The sequence below is a fragment of the Eucyclogobius newberryi genome, unplaced genomic scaffold (assembly GCF_026437365.1).
Source record: "Eucyclogobius newberryi isolate DKJ021-1_F unplaced genomic scaffold, fEucNew1.0.hap1 SCAF_20, whole genome shotgun sequence".
NCBI lineage: Eukaryota > Metazoa > Chordata > Actinopteri > Gobiiformes > Gobiidae > Eucyclogobius > Eucyclogobius newberryi.
In genome coordinates, this window is record NW_027315835.1 from 9,257,322 (window position 1) to 9,274,507 (window position 17,186).

At 38.9% G+C, this 17,186-nt stretch overlaps 1 protein-coding gene across 1 annotated transcript; it reads left to right on the forward strand.

Moving 5' to 3' along the window:
• Positions 1-2,776: 2,776 nt before the first annotated feature.
• LOC140368866 (phytanoyl-CoA hydroxylase-interacting protein-like) lies at positions 2,777-15,804 on the forward strand. Its single transcript, XM_072456011.1, has 6 exons — positions 2,777-2,848; positions 4,013-4,197; positions 11,214-11,388; positions 12,851-12,968; positions 13,830-14,010; positions 15,391-15,804. Exons 1-6 carry the CDS (start codon positions 2,794-2,796, stop codon positions 15,763-15,765), a joined length of 1,089 nt encoding a protein of 362 aa, XP_072312112.1. The 5' UTR covers positions 2,777-2,793; the 3' UTR covers positions 15,766-15,804.
• The last annotated feature ends 1,382 nt before the right edge of the window (positions 15,805-17,186 follow it).

The following is a 17,186-nucleotide window of genomic DNA, read 5'->3' on the forward strand; positions in this document are numbered from 1 at the left end:
AGTTAAAATATTCATAGTACTTGTATATTTTCCTATTAGTTGCTCGCTACTGTCCACCCGTCGTCTGTGAACTGCTCCTGCGCCGAGTCGTTGTTATGCTAATGTTGCTAACGTCTACGCGGAGCTAACGTCAACAAAAGCAGAAATTCACTCACAAAAACGAGGCTTTGACAGTGTAATAACAATGTCCGGGTTAAGAAATGTACTTAATTGGATCCACAGATTGCTTGATTTGAGCACTTTTGCGGTTTTATTGTTAGATTTGAGTTGTAGCTGTACATAAACTGCAATATACCGCTCAGACGTAACAACTGGAAATCGAGGACAAAAGGAACGCAGCAATAGCAAGTACAGTTCACAAATGAACTTTTCACTTGAATAATAAAAATAATAACAGAATGTATTTATCTGGGACTTAAATCATTTGTTGCATGACTGTGTAAACTTACTTTTCGATATTGATACTGAAAGATTTTTTGATATCAATATTGACACTGATATCGCCCGTCCCTACATAAAACGATATAATTTACAATGATTAAATGTGGGGCACCTAATTTTCAAACCGTGAAAGCTGAAAGCAGGAATTTAAATACATCCTGCTTTCAGCTTTAATTTGAAATCTAAACTACTTTTTTTGTCAGAGAACCCAACATCAGCGGTCACCTCACTGGACCTTCCCAAACTGTTGATTTACCAAGAGAAAGTTGATCAAATAATCCTTGGTCAATGAAAGGGAAGCCAAATGACCAATGTTTACGGGAAAGAAGCAAATGAATAACCAATGTCCCAGTTTAAATCAATGGCACCAAAATAAGAGGAAAACACTGCACAATAATGACCTTTTTATGTATTTCATTCCATATTTTTGATCAATTTACACTTCTGCCCAGTACTATAAACTGTGTAAATATAAATGAATGTCAGAAATGTAAAATATTTAAAAAAAAAATTGAAAAGGGCTTGATTCAAAATGTACTTATGTGTCTTGATGGAAGATAGAAGTATTTTCTGCAACTAAGTATGTGTTTGTTCTGTTCGTTCAACTTGGTTTGACGCAAAAAAAACAAGAACAAAAAAAACAAAAAGCCTTCACGATCTGAATTGAATCGCAGGTCATTCTGTGCATGTGCCATCTCAGCTCAAATGTTTCGTGTTGTGCAAATCCGGCATGCCCGATGAATTTGTAATATGTTTTTGAATAAATATTTTTGCAATAAAAGGTCTTCCAAAGTTTTTCGAAATTTGCAGCCATTTACACCACAGTTCAAATACACAAATGTATTTATTCATTTTTGTTCTGGCATCTAATGAAGATGAGCTTGTATTGTGTTTATTTGTTATTTGAGTCTATTTCAAGAGGGCATTTTAGTGTATGGCAATAAGGCTTTTTGGTTATAAAAGTTTTGACTGCCATCCCTGGGCTGTAAGGTAACTAATGACCATATAATAATCTATAATTATTTATATCTTTATTAAAACATTTATTTACTTTTCAAACTTAGTTAGCTTACAGCAGCTAGTTAGCCTGTATCAAGCCTCAATATTCTCAATGGAGACATTTTTATCAGCTACTTAGTATTGAAGTATTGAGTATTTTTCATACGATCACATCTAAGTTCAGAGATGTGGGCGGGGATAGGGGGGTAGGTGAGAACAAGATTTTTCTGAGCACCCGAGCCTCGATTGCAGAACAGTGCAGGATTACGCAAACATGCACCAAACGAATGACTAACTCAAGATACAACTTCGAGGAAATTCATGATGAGGAAACACAGTTGTAACAAGGTCGAAGGCTCATTAAAGTTGAACATTTTGCATAATATGTCACCTTTTAATATTAAAAGACCACAAAACGCTATGGGACAAATAATGGGAAACTTACTTCAGGAACCACAGCAGACTTCGAGCTCCATACTTGAAAACACTTTGGACTGAAAAGAAAATGTACTTTACCCAATAACATTTAATAATAAACCACTACATTGTACCGGTTATGAAAGCCTAAAAAGCACCACGGATTGTTAGCTATTGACCTCTAACTTAAAATTCAGCTTTCCTATTGTTTTTATGCATTTGCTAGTAGTGTTTTTTTTCTCATAGTACTTTGAATAGATGCTCTGTGTAGAAAAGATACCCAATAACATTTAATAATAAACCGCTACATTGTACCGGTTATGAAAGCCTAAAAAGCATCAATTGATTGTTAGCTATTGAACTCTAACTTAAAATTCAGCTTTGGACCATTCCTATTGTTTTTATGCATTTGCTAGTAGTGTTTTTTTAATCATAGTACTTTGAATAGATGCTGGGTGTAGAAAAGATACCCAATAACATTTAATAATAAACCACTACATTGTACCGGTTATAAGATAAAGGCATATTTATCTTATCTTATCTTATGAAAGCCTAAAACGCACCAATGATTGTTAGCTATTGAACTCTAACTTAAAATTCAGCTTTGGACCATTCCTATTGTTTTTATGCATTTGCTAGTAGTGTTTTTTTCTAATAGTACTTTGAATAGATGCTGGGTGTTTTGCCTCTGGACGGTAAATCTCTTTATGTAATCCCTGGTTTAATTCACTTCTGCCTTTGGTCCATGTAAATCCTCCTCTCCCAGCGCACAGAGTAATCCCACAGGCTGACATCACTCTTTCAGTGCCGTTTCTATCTTCCCTTAAGGCATCCCAGGCAGGACGGGACACCACGCTTTAGAAACATATGAAGCAGTCGGAGGTGTCGTAATTGAAGTCACTGATATTGCAAAGAGGGGTTTTTGTGAAGACGAAGATGACGGACAGTCCACTGCTGGATTTGAAAAGCAGACAACGGTGCGACTCTGGAGGTATTGTGTTTTTTTGCTTTAGTACTTCAAAAACGCTCTGCTGTTTCAAAAAAATCGTAAATAATAAAAATGAAAAAAATGAATGTGTATCGAAAGCCTTGAAGGTGGAAAAGTGTGATTATAAATACACTGTAGTAATAATAATGATAATAATAGTAATAATAATGATAATAATGATGATAATAATAGTAATAATAATCTTTTCTACCCTAAAGCATTCTTGTGTGAATGAGGGATTGCACCAACGAGAAAGTGATTTGCATCATTCTTTGTATTTATTTAGTGTTTATTCTAACAAACTACATGTGAATACTCAAGGTCACAAGACAGGAACAACAAGCAACAGATAAAGAATATTATCCAGAGTATTGATTGTATAAGAAGTGCTTTAGCCTTACTAGTGCTTTGCTGCTTGTTATTGCTTTGCCTGGAATGTGCCACACTACGGCATTAAAAACTCCATCCAGCATGTGTTTTCATTATAGGCATTTTTATTGCTTGGAAAATACCTAGAACAACATTCATACTGACTAAGAGCAGGGTCACCTCTCCAAAGATCTGACCTGGTGGAGCCGACTGCTTGTCTTCATGGAAATAGATACATTTAATGCCGTACTGTGGACCTTTCTAGGCAAGGCAACATCATAGCTGTGGAGACAAGCAGGTACCTGTAAAAAAAAAAAGAAGAAGCAAAAAACAGAAAAAGTTTTTTGTAGTTGTTTTTGAGTGTCCCACAGAGTCAGGAGGACAGTGGTCGCTTGTTTGGACACTGGCACTTGGCCCTGCTCGAACTGTGGATAATTACCTCCACACAGGGAGCGAATGCAGCCAGCGCTTCCCCCTTTTATCAGCAAGAACTGAGCCGAGAAGACAGAGCACCAGTGTCTCAACCAAAGAGCATCACAAATTTAACATTTGATGTGCGAAAAGAGGCTTAAAAGACCCATGTTTTGTCCATGTCATAAAAAATAATCGTGTTGTATTTGATTTATAGGAGACGTTTATCAAGTACTGCGCATTGAACTATGACTTTAGTAGATAATCATTTTACATATTGTTCATTGTAAACTGCATTATTTACAGACACAATATTTTGTTTCTGAATAGTTGCTTTTCAACCGTGCTCATTTGTCTTCCCTCTGAATCCCATGGACATGTACGTAGGTTTGGAGTCTTCGGACGGTGGTGACGAACTGCCCGTCCCGCAGCACATCTGCATCAGCCACATCACCTGCGACTCCTTTAAGATCGGCTGGGACCTGGAGGGCATCGGCCGGGACAGGATCACGCACTACTTCATTGACCTCAACAAGAAGGAAAACGCGGGCTCCAACAAGTTCAAACACAAGGTCGACCAAAGCGAACTTTAGTCACTTGTCGAAGCAGCTTTAAAGACATGATTAAGTTAGGAACGACAACTAAATGCAAAAAAGCAGATCAATAATGCACTTTTTATTGACATTAACATTGTCCGCCATGACATCTATACTGATTAAAGGAGACATACAGTTTAGTATTAATGGGCCTATGATAGGTCGGACGACTCATTGAACTAAAATGCAGTTAAGATAAAAGTTTATCACAGAATAGCAAATTTTTTTAGGTTTATAATTTCACTCTTGTAATTGATGACATCACACTAGGAAATTACCCAGCAAACACTGAGAAAAAACTCATCTAAATTCACAATTTTTAGTTTGAGAAATAAAAATCTATGAGAGCGTCTTTATTTTGTTGAATTGATGTTTAGAGGGTCAAAAAAGTTGTTTCTTTGTGTAAATGATGCATAAACTTTGTCTGGAATGAGTGTCCCTAGTGTGATGTCACTTCCTGTCATTTTCCACAGATTTTTCAAGGTTTTCTTTACAAATATCTACTCGATTGGTGTAAAACTATAATTTATATGTACAACAGGCATAATTACACCTAATAAAGTCAAAATTAGAAAATCATACACACTTTAAACTAGAACGTACTAACATACTCATTATTTTACATTTCGTTCATCGAAAACGACAATATTGATCATATATAGCTTAGTAAGAGAAATTGGACGATTGACTTCCTGTTCAAAACTGCAGAACCAATAAGACCCACCTCCTCATAGATTTTCATGTACATATTTCATTATTTAAAAATGGTCGAGTGACATTTTAATATCTAGATGTATGACCCAGACTTTAAAAATGTGCAAATAATCGCAAGAAAGTACAGAGAAGTGGGCGGGGATAGGGGGTAGGTGAAGTTTTCTAAGCACTCAAGCCTCAAAACAGGATTACTCCAACGTACATGAATCAATAAAAATACAACTTTGAGTACACCAATGATGAGAGATCACGGTTATAACATGGTTCAAATCTCCTAAAAGCACATTTGACATAATACGTCCCCTTTAAGCCCATGTGAACGTTCTTCCATGTCTGTGTCATGTACATTTCACATTCAAGGCAAGGCAAGGCAAGGCAAGTTTATTTGTAGAGCACATTTCATACACAAGGCAATTCAAAGTGCTTCACAGCAGGAAAAATGCATTCAAATCACAAAGAAATTACAGAAACAGAAATACAATAAAATTAACTAAATTAAAAATTATCAATCCAACTGATTTTCTAAACTAATAAAATCACAAACAAAAGAGAAGAGTGCAAAGAAAAAATCCTTTCAGTCATATGCGCAGCTAAACAAAACTGTTTTTAGCTTAGATTTGAACATTGTCAGAGTAGAAGCCTGTCTCACATCTTCAGGAAGAATGTTCCAGATTTTAGCTGCATAAAACTGAAACGCAGATTCCCCATGTTTTGTCCTGACTCTGGGCACCAGCAGGAGGCCGATCCCTGAGGTCCTCAGAGTCCGAGATGGTTCATATGGCACTAACATATCCAAGATGTACTTTGGTTCTAGGCCATGGAGAGACTTGTACACAAGCAGAGCTGCTTTAAAGTATATTCTCTGAGCCACAGGGAGCCAGTGCAGAGACCTGAGAACAGGACTAATGTGATCATACTTCCTGGTTCTAGTCAGGACCCGAGCAGCAGCGTTCTGGATGTACTGCAGCTGTTTTACAACTCGTTTGGAGAGGCCAGTGAGCAGGCCGTTACAGTAGTCTAATCTACTGGAGACAAACGCATGGATAAGTCTCTCTAAATCTGGTTTTGACACTATATTTTTGATTTTGGCAATGTTTTTTAGATGGTAAAAAGCTGCTGATGTTATTGATTTGACGTGGCTATTAAAGTTCAAGTCTGAGTCCATTATTACCCCCAGATTTCTAATTTGGTTTGTAGGTTTTAGAGCGAGACTCTGGAGGTGACCGCTAACACTTTCTCTTTGTTTCTGTGAGCCAAAAACGATTATTTCAGTCTTGTCTGAGTTCAGCTGGAGAAAGTTGTTTTGCATCCACAAACTGATCTGTTGGATGCAGTGACAGAGTGAATCTACTGGTCCATAGTCACCTGCCGATAGTGAAACATAACATAGATCTGAGTGTCGTCTGCATAATTGTGATAGGACACATTTTCACTGCGTATCAACTGACCTAACGGCAGCATGTAGAGGTTGAACAGAAGGGGACCCAGGACTGACCCTTGGGGCACTCCACAGGTCAGGGTCATGTGGTCTGAGACACAGCTACCAATTTCAACAAAGTACTTCCTGTCTTCCAGATAGGACCTTAACCAGTTTAGGGCAGTGCCAGTGATGCCCACCCAGTCCTCTAGTCTCTGTAAGAGGATCCCATGATCGACAGTGTCAAAAGCAGCACTCAGATCTAACAGAATTAAGACTGAGGCTTTGCCCGTGTCAGTGTTCAGGCGGATGTCATTTGTCACCTTGACAAGAGCAGTCTCAGTGCTGTGATGAGGTCTAAAACCTGACTGAAAAACATCAAATGAGTTGTTTATTAAGAGGAAATCTGTGAGCTGTTGGTAAACAACCTTTTCAAGGACTTTGCCCAAAAATGGCAGATTAGAGATGGGCCGGTAATGACTCAGTACTGCGGCATCAAGACTGCTCTTCTTTAGGAGAGGCTTTATGACCGCAGTTTTCAAAGACATTGGGAATGTTCCAGATTGAAGCGACATGTTAACTATGTGAGTGAATGGTGCTAACAAACTGTTCAGCACAGACTTTAGAAATCTGGTAGGTAAACACATCAAGGCAGCATGTAGATGAACTCAGACTGGTGATGATCTCATGGACAGTTTTGTCAGTTACTGGTGCAAAGTGAGTTAGCTCTAAGTGTCTTGGTGGTTTTAGGGTAATTTTTTGCATTGTGGGATTTATAGCATTTTTAATGCCCTGAACTTTGTCATTAAAGAATAATGCAAACTCATTACACTTGGATGTGGAAATGAGTTCTAACGGCAGCTGAGCTGGAGGGTTTGTTAATCTGTTTACTGTGGCAAACAGGACACGCGAGTTGTTACTGCAGCTTCCAATTATTTCAGAAAAATATCTTTCCCTAGTTCTACATAAGATTAGGTTGTACATGTTCAGCTTTTCTTTGTAAATCTCTTTTTGAACCTGGAGCTTTGACTTGCGCCATTTCCGTTCGGCCCTGCGGCACTCCCTTTTCTGTGCCCTGACCGAATCATCATTTCTCCACGGCGCCTTCTGTTTATTTTTAACCATTTTAGCCTTTATAGGGGCGATGGTGTCCAGAACATTCAAAACACTAGATGTAACAGAGTTCAACAAATCATTTTATTTATCATTTCCATAAACAGTGCACCTGTGCCATCACTTATGTGTCTCCTCTGAACAACTGCAGGACCAACCGGAGGTTGGGGAGAAACAGACAGGTCAAAGAAGACACAGAAATGATCAGACAGAGCAACATCGATCACATTAACATTTGAAATATTTACCCCCTTTGTAATTATGAGATCTAGAGTGTGTCCTTTGCTGTGGGTGGGGCCTCTCACATGCTGAGTACGACTGAAGGTTTCAAGGACAGCATCAAGCTCTTTAGCGTTTCTGTCACAAACATTATCAACATGCACGTTGAAATCACCTGTAATGACCAAACCATCAAAGTCTGTGCATATGACTGAAAGCATCTCAGTAAAATCATCAATAAAACTTTGGCAGTGCTGGGGAGGCTTGTATAAAACAATGAAGAGTATGGATGGAGACCGTTTTAGCTCCATTTTAAAGGATACATACTCAAATGATGAAAACACCCCAAAAGACAACCTGCGGGTAATTATTTCATCTCTAAAGACAGCACAGACTCCACCCCCTTTTTTGTTTTCTCGTGTTTCAGATTCAAACTTAAAGTTGGGTGGAGCAGATTCTATCAGAACTACATTTCCTGTGTTTTTGTCAAGCCATGTTTCAGTTAAAAACATAAAATCAAGATTATAAGAAGAAATAAAATTATTAATTAAGAGAGATTTGTTACATAAGGATCTGACATTTAGCACAGCAAGTTTCAGAATAGTTTCAGTGGGACTGGGCTTTATCTTTTCACAGGGAATATGAATCACATTTCTCAGATTGGGCCTGACTCGCATTTTGTTTTTCCATCTGTGTGATGATGTGACTACAGAAATAGCACTAGGGGGGGCTCTTTTTACATAGGGCCCCGGGTTGGTTTGATTTTTAATGTGACAACAAGTCCCGGCAACGCTAAGACCCAGTGCATCCTAGCTATGGGAGATACCAGGTAAAAGGCGAGGTTGGATGGGTGGTGGGGCTTTTGTAGCCAAGGAGAGTTTGGGACCAGGTGAGAGGCGAGGGGGGATGGGTGGTGGGGCTTTTGTTGGTGTAGTCGGCATAGCCCTTGCTATATTGGTCGTGAGTGGAGCCATCTTAATGCCTGATTTGATCAGACTTTCAAAATGGCTGGGAAGGCCCATGGGTGAGAGTGGAGATGAGAAGGAGAATGATGAATCTTTAGTGGGAGTAGATGTTGCAGGGGGAACCCAGGGCTGGTGTGAAGGCAGGGGCGATGACAGGGATGTTGTTGGGCTTGTCACAGATGGGTCCAAGGCCTTTGAAGATTGTTCCTTTGCTGGAGGCGGTGGAGGTGAATGTGGAGCAGCTGGAGCTGAATCCTTTGCTGGTGGTTGTGGAGCAGCTGCTGATGAATCCTTTGGTGGAGGCTGAGGTTGTGGTGCTTTTGATGTTGAAACATTGGCTCGGTCTCTGGCTGAGGGAGCAGGAATTCTTCTCTCATTCCTCTCTTCTCTAACTATCTGCTCAGGACCCTGTCCAGGCCCAGTCCAATGCCTCAGAGCGTGGAGCAGGTTCTCTGTCAGCACCCTCACTCCACCTCTGCATAGGTGGGGGCCATTTCTCTTAAACAGGTCCTCTCGTTTCCAGAATAGATAGAAGTTCTCAATGTAGTGTAGTCCTCTCGGGGAGCACTCTTTGGACAGCCATGTGTTCAGCTGAAGAAGCCGGCTAAACTTGTTTATCCTCCTGTCGATGTTTGGAAGAGGTCCACTTATGAATGTTTTGATTTCCATTTTATCAAGCACGTCGAATAACTAACAAGAAGTCTTTTTTCAAAACTTCAGTCTGTTCCCGCCGCATGTCCACTGCACCCACGTGCACAATCAGCTGTTTAGCTCCTCCATGCTTAGCCATAATATTTGGAAGGAGTGACGTTATCTCAGAAACAGTGGCGCTTGGAAAAGAATGTGTGTTTATCTTTTCATGCGTCATGTGACTTATCGCGCCGTCCCCAACTAAAACAATCTTGACCTTGGCTCCTGGCACAGATCCTCCTCGCTGTATTTTGGCCACGTCATCTTTCCTTTTTTCATTTAATTCCATCTCTGAAAGTGGTAAAAATCTGTTGGTGAGCTGTATTTTAGGTGACTTCACGTTATCTTTGTATCGTTTAGGCTTTGCTCCAAGTTTGTTCCAAGAAACAGCCTGGTCTTTCTGGTTTTTAGACAGTTTTGGAAACGACACAGAGTCACTGCGGTTTAGGTTGAAAGTAGCAGTTTTTCTTGTAAAAAGTGTGCTCTTCTTACCGTCGGTTGACACAGGAATGGTATCGTGAAGAACTTTTTCAGATTCCAAAACAAATATTAGTGTTTTCAGCTCATTAATTTCTTGTTGATATTTCCGACAGCGTTCACAGTCTTTCTCACTTCTTCTCCCGGACATGTCGCTGGCGTCAGATATGTCGTTAAAACTGGAAAAATGTTCTTAAAATCCTTGGTTTACTTGAAAAAGTCTAAAGCAAAAATGTTTGGAAGACAAAAACTGATTAAAAAGCAAAATAAATAAGGAAAGCAGCGATAGCAAGCGGAGCGAGCAAAAAAGCGTGTGCACTCTTCGGAAGCAGGAAGCTACGTCATTCATACATCAATACATTAGAAATAAACTGACATAGTGGTAATAGTCTTTTATTTGGAGAACGTTATGAAAATTATGATGCTTATTGACCATTGGCTGCTTCTCACCACCATGAAACAAACAAAAAAAATTACAATCCAGGCTGTTTATTAGTGGAACAGTGGTGACCAACGGTTTTGTCCCGATTACCCCTCAACCTCTTTAAACCATGTACATGTAAGTGCATGTTCTTGTTTTAATTTATTGATATCCAGATTATCCATCAAAAGCATTCTAGAATATGTAAATGGTGTTTCACTAGCAAGGACCACGCCACAACAATGGAATACGAAAGAATGTTCATTGATAATAGTGATGATGATGGATCGATGATGGAGCGATGATGGATCGATGATGGATCGATGATGGAGCGATGATGGAGCGATGATGGAGCGATGATGGAGCGATGATGGAGCGATGAGAGTTGGCTGGGTAGAGACTCAGGATGGGGGCTCTGTCTCGGGTAATCAGCCCAGTCGATTCAGAACCCCCCCTTCTATAGATGGTGATGTGTTGAGGTGAAGATGATAGAGACATGGGGTGGGAGGGCGGGGTCGAGAGAGCAGAGTCAACAAGAGATGCTGGGATTGGCCTGTGTATATATAGGCCTTCTGGGTAATTAGAGTTAAAGAGTGGAGATGTGGTTGCTGGAGAAGTAAGAGGTTGAAGCGTGGTCCTGCTCCCGAACCCCAGTTAACGAATAACCTTGTCAACTACACTTTAAAGTTTTACATCCAAACGCCATTCGAATTGACTTCTAAAACGTGAAACCATTCCAAGTAGCCCATGGTTGAGGATCACTCAACCATGGTCCGATAACTGGAATAATCAGACATAATTTGGGTAAGCGGAAGAAAATGGACTGATGTATGAATGAATGGATGTGATAATAACAGAGCCACTGTTAAAGCAGACAGTAAGCAGGCAGTCTACTTCAAAATACAACTACTCAAGTAAAAAGTTGGATGTTTGTTAATACTTTTAAATGTTAATCAATCCCGGTGCTCGTGTGCAGGACGTCCCGACGAAGCTGGTGGCCAAAGCGGTGCGACTGCCCATGACGGTGCGAGGCCACTGGTTCCTGAGCCCCAGGACTCAGTACACGCTGTCGGTGCAGACGGCGGCCAAGCGCTCCGACGGAGACTACACGGTGTCCAAGTGGAGCGACAGTGTGGAGTTTGGCACCGCAGGTCAGTGCAACCACCTCTGCGGTCAAAGATTTAAGCGTTCAAAACTGGTCGGGGGGGAAATGCAGAATGTCTCCCCCAATTGTCTCCCTAATTCTCACTTACCTGTGAAACAAAATCTCAGTTCTGATGCAGATTAAGTGAAAAGTTACAGACCCAGCACAAAAAGTGATATAAAACAAACAGACAATTGGTTTAACTCTTTTTTTATTTGTACTTATGGTTTTCTGAACACTATATTCCTGTGTGGTGATTCTAGAAAATGATTAACGCATCATTAAAAATAAATATATTGGCCATGTTGGGAAGAATACTTTGAAAATGTATTTATCTACAAAATACTGAATACCTGCATTAAAATGTGTCTTCAATGGCATTCCGTTACTTTCTCTATTCAGAGTGCAGTATCCTGAATACTTTGAGTACTTTCACATTGAGTTGCATCACATTATACTGTGAAAACACGACATAGGAATGAATAAGCTTTTTGTTTCTGTTTCACCATTTGTTTTTAATTTAAGAAAAACTGCACTCACTAGTTAGAAGAACCACATTTTCATGAACACCACAAAGTTTTCCACTCATTTTCAAAAGGTAACTGTATTCTGAATTCCACCAAATGAAAGAGTAACTGTATTCTGAACACATATTTTCAGTACATGTATTAATTTACTTCCTAACACAGCTGTATTTATATCGTAGTATGTCAGACTGTATAACAAACACTGTTAGCCCTGAACATGTGCAATGCTGACTGACTTAACCATGTGCAATACCGTCATATTCATGTGCAATTACTGTCATACTCACAAGCAATTAAGGCCATATTCATGTGCATACAACTGATGTATTTATTTTATTTTATTTTATTTTATTTTATTTTATTTTAGTTTTATCTTTATCTTTGTCTTTTTATTTTATCTATTTATTTTTCCTCCATTTCCTATTAAGATATGAGAGGAGTTTTGTTAATAAGAGTCTTTTGTTTTGTTTATACGAGTTCTTCAATTAAGAGTGTTTTTTTTTTTTTTTTTAACTTCCTATAAGTTATCTGTCCTTTCCTCCTGTATCTACTGCGTTGTAACACTGAAATTTCCCCATGTGTGGACATTAAATCTTATCTTATCTTGTATAGTCAGAAAATCATCACAAGTTTACTCAAAGTCATATTTCGATTGATTCTTACAGTATGTTTGCATAATCTTGAATTCCCCTACCACGTATCCCTGTCACGACGCCACTTAAAAAACAAAAACATGTCAATGAAAATCTTCTGCGTGCTTCCACTATGTAGTCTCATTGCTGCATTTTAAACAGGAAGTCAATGGTCCGCTTTATTGAACCTTTCCTTACTCTTTGTTTTAGATCAATATTTCTGTTTACAATGAGCAAACTGTAAAACTATAGTACTTAAAAACCACGTATATTCCCTGCCTCTCCATGAAACACCGGGTTTGTGTTTCAGATTACTCCTCGGCTCACCTCGGTCAGCTGTTGCAGAAGGCCGAGGCGCTGGCCGGCAGGATGCTCCCTTTCACTGTGTTCTACAGAAACCAACAGAAGGAGTACTTCGAAGAGAAAGGGTACGTGTTACTGTAGGTACCGTATTTTCCGGACTAAAATGTGGTACCTTTTTTCATGTTTTTGGCCGGGTGCGACTTATACTCCAGAGCGACTTATTTGTGATATTATTCGTTATTTTCACACTGGCAACCGCATTTCACATGTTGATTATTTTAACACTGGCAACCACAAGAGGGCGCTCTAGGCTCTAAGCGACGCAGAAGAAGAATCTGCACTTCCTCTACTTCTGGAGTTTGTGGAGTTGTTTAGAAGTGACGCAGAGGAAGAGTAATTCAATGGATTTAGTGATTTGGGGTAAAACTGATGCTTTGGTAAACTTGTTAGCATGTTCTTTATGCTATAGTTATCTGAATAACTGTTAATATGTTACGTTAACATACCAGACACTTACCACAGTTCATTGTCGATGCGTCATGTAGCTGAAGGTGTTAGCGTTAGCATACGTACACCTATTCACCACATTATTATTTTAAATTGCATTTCCATATTAAATGTCTGTTCTTGGTCTTGTATTTTGTCAAATAAATTTCCCCCCCAAAATGCAACTTATCATGCATTTTTTGGCTAGTGCGACTTATAGTCCGGAAAATACGGTACTTGTATTTGGTTGCTGTATACATTTGGAATCCTGTAAAAGTGTTAGACTGGTGATATATTACTGGTGAGGTACTTTTGGACTCTTTCTTGGACCATCACTCAAGCGATCATCATTTGGAAGTAACGGTATTCTTACTCGACTACACTGTTTAGCTACAGCGAGTTTGTGCTGTCATCTGAGACCTCGCAATTACTGAGGAAGTTTCAGCGTAAACATCGTTCTGGATCAGTATTAAAAAGTATCTGTGTGTATCTTTGTCCAGGCCCGTGTTTTGTTCCAGAGACGCTGCCTGTGGTCGAATGCTGCCGTGCGTGAAAGACGACAGCGGAAGTCACGGATCTCCAATCAGCGGCAAACTGGAGGGCATCTTCTTCAGCTGCAACACCGAGTTCAACACGGGAAAACCGCCCCAAGACTCCCCCTATGGGCCATACAGATTTCAGGTATCAGTTTGATGTTTAAAGGTTCAGTTGGAAGTTTGAAATAAATTCACCGCAAAGCATATCAATACATTTTTCCTTATTAAATGCAGTGTATATGATAAGAAAATCGATATGTGCAAGCTAGCTTTTGTCGATCATAGAAATGATAAAAGCCGGGTTGTCAGAGCAACATGAGCAACATGAGCAACAGCAACTGGATGACGCCCCAAGATGGCCGGAGCTTCAGAGAGACACAAAACCAGAGATTTTTCTGTCTTTTTTGTCATTTTAATACACCACAAAGCCAGGAAAAATGATTTAACTGGCATGGTTTGGTACACTATACTTTACTTTCCCAAATGTGTTGGTTTGGCTAAGCTAGCATCCCATAAATGAAAATATAAACTGTGGAAACTCAGTTAAGACTACAAAATAAATGTTTAGTAAGTTACAATAGAATACGGTATGTAAAATAACAAAATAGAACATAAGTGGTGGTACATTTTTATATACGTACATCTGTTTTTATAATCAAGATGCAGTTTTGTGAAGAGAAAAATCGAAATAAAAGTGGAAAATTACAGGAAGTAGTGCTGTGTTAATACCGCCACCTACCGTATTTCATCAAAAAGTGATATTTAATCGAAAATCATGGCATTTCCTCACAGTTTAAACAACCATTTAACAAAATAAAGGTGTTACCAGGTATTATTACATGTCAAATCATAACTATTGTGTAATCTATATGGATTTTAGCCCATTTTTACACATTTGTGGAATTACCTCATATCTGCTGCTCATGTTCTAATAGTAAGTAATTTAGGAGACAGTAAAAGTAGGCAACATTTCTTTGTAAAATCCTCAATATAATCATGTTCCCTTAGTATAACCAGTCATGTGTACTTTAAGTTTACAATCTATTTATCAATGATGAGTGATGGGCCGATCGATACCAAATATTTATTAATTCACACTGACTGAGGTATCAATTCTCATCATCGTGGAAACAATATTAATACTTACATTTGTAAAAAAATAAAAATAAAATTATATTTTTTTTAAAATAACTAAAATATAAACAATGTGTTGTATGTGTTTATCTGCACAGACTATATTGACTTATTGATCTGTTCAAGCCGGGGTGGAGCAAAGATAATACAATACAAGAAGGTTTCTTCATAGTCATTATAGTGAATTTATTGGTATCGGTATCAGATCAATATCACAATACTTGCCATTATTTTACTTGGTGTTGGTTTGAAACGTTGTACATATCGTTGTATATATTGGTTTGAAACGTCGCATATATCGTACACTATTTGGTCGGTGGAGAGATAAAATATATGAAATTATAATCACTGTATTCCATAATCTATTCATTTTGGTTCTACCTGCTCACAGATCCAAGCCGACCATCTCTTCAACCACAACACCAACCTATATTTCGGCGACTTCTACTGCATGTACACCTCTTACCATTACGTCCTCCTCGTCCTGGCCCCGGAGGGATCCAAAGGAGACCTCTTCTGTAAGGAGCGTCTGCCTGTGTTGGACCGCTCCTCCAACCCTTTCCTGTCCAGTACCAAGACGGAGGACGGTTCGCTGCATTTCCAACACGCCCAAGACGTCATTCTGGAGGTGATTTTCACAGAGCCGGTGGATTTGGCCTCAGGAATAGTAACCCAAATCAGTGGACATCAAGTCATCAGTTTATCCACCACGAACGCCAAGAAAGATCCGAGCTGCAAAGTGTGTAACATCAGTGTTGGGCGTTGAAATGGGACTGAAGGGACTGCGGCTGTTGTGTGTTACAGGTTTTGACTTTTGTTTGCTTCTTGGGTGACTAATTTTAGTTTACTGGGATCAAAAATCCCCAATCTCCCTTTCTGTTAGAGTATCCGCAGTAAGTCTTTCCATGTTCTAAGGGCCCTGTGTAAATCTTTATGAATAGATTTAGTTTAAAGCTGCACTAATGTTTCTGGTGACGACCCTGCTCACTGCTGTGGGGTGCATGGATGATGTGTGGCTTTGTTTTGCTTTCGTAGAAACGTTTAAATTTAAAATCAATCTAGCTATTATAGGTGTTTTATTGTGAATTGCAGTGTATATACCTTGAAAGCAGAATCAGAATCATTGTCAATGAACAAAATTCACAAACAGGAATTTGTTTTGGTGATTCGCTGCAACATAGAACAATGAACAATGATAAAACAACCTGTATAAGTCAGAAAGAGATACATTCTTACAGTGAGCAAAGGCGCCACTCCACAGATATGACTTGTACCTTGGCCTGCTGGTTTGTACATTTTGTACTTCTGTTCTTTCTAGGTGAGTCAAGTGAAACCGCATTCTCAAGAACTGCAGGTCAAACAACTGTTTCCAATATTGGTTATTTGATCAACATAAATAAAAGGTTAATTCCAGGGCTAAGACTTATAAAAGTTCAAGTTGACTTCATATGAAACACAAAAACATCACTGGAATAAGAAACATCTGAATGAAATACAAAGAATACGAAACATCATTGAAATGTTACATGAAATCATAAAGATTGTCTTCATCTTCCTTTCATATTTGTGATTGCACAGTGTTTCTTACTCACAAAAACCCTTTGAAACAACTCACTAACTCGATACATCTTTACATAAAATGGCTCAAAACTGGGTTCTGGATAAAAGGTTCAGAAACTCAACATTATTGTGTTTTGCAGTGTAAATAACTGCAGCATTTTCTATTGAATAAAAAGAAAAACTCAAGTGCACTTTGCTTGTTAATTGTTTGACCAACCAAACAAACTGGTCTGATTCTGATTGGTTGATCGATCTTGTTTCACTTCCCACAAACGCAGAGCAAATAAGAAGTGAAGAATAAAGTGGGTTGACGGCAGAAGCCAAAAGTCATTTACAAGTTAGTCTTATGTCTTGTCGGGGGATCTGTTTCAACAGCTATCCTACAATGAAGGTAAGCTGAAAGAGTCACTTATGTATATATTTACAAGCAATTTTAACCTATTTGTTCAGTTTATTTTCCTGTATCTCACTGTCTGCTTTGCAAACAAGAAAATACACAAATATGCTAAACAATTACTTTCCAGACCAAGTAACTGCTGTGAATGCCTGTGATAAATCAATCAGTTGACGTGTGTTTTACGTATTTCTGTTCAGTTAACAAAGCTTTATGCTCAATCAGCTACTGAT

Excerpts from the sequence above, each read along its gene's own strand:
- LOC140368866 (XM_072456011.1), top strand. The coding sequence starts at position 2,794 with ATGACGGACAGTCCACTGCTGGATTTGAAAAGCAGACAACGGTGCGAC. Across the intron at positions 4,198-11,213 it reads CCAACAAGTTCAAACACAAG|GACGTCCCGACGAAGCTGGT; the intron begins GTCGACCAAAGC and ends GCTCGTGTGCAG. Across the intron at positions 14,011-15,390 it reads ATGGGCCATACAGATTTCAG|ATCCAAGCCGACCATCTCTT; the intron begins GTATCAGTTTGA and ends ACCTGCTCACAG.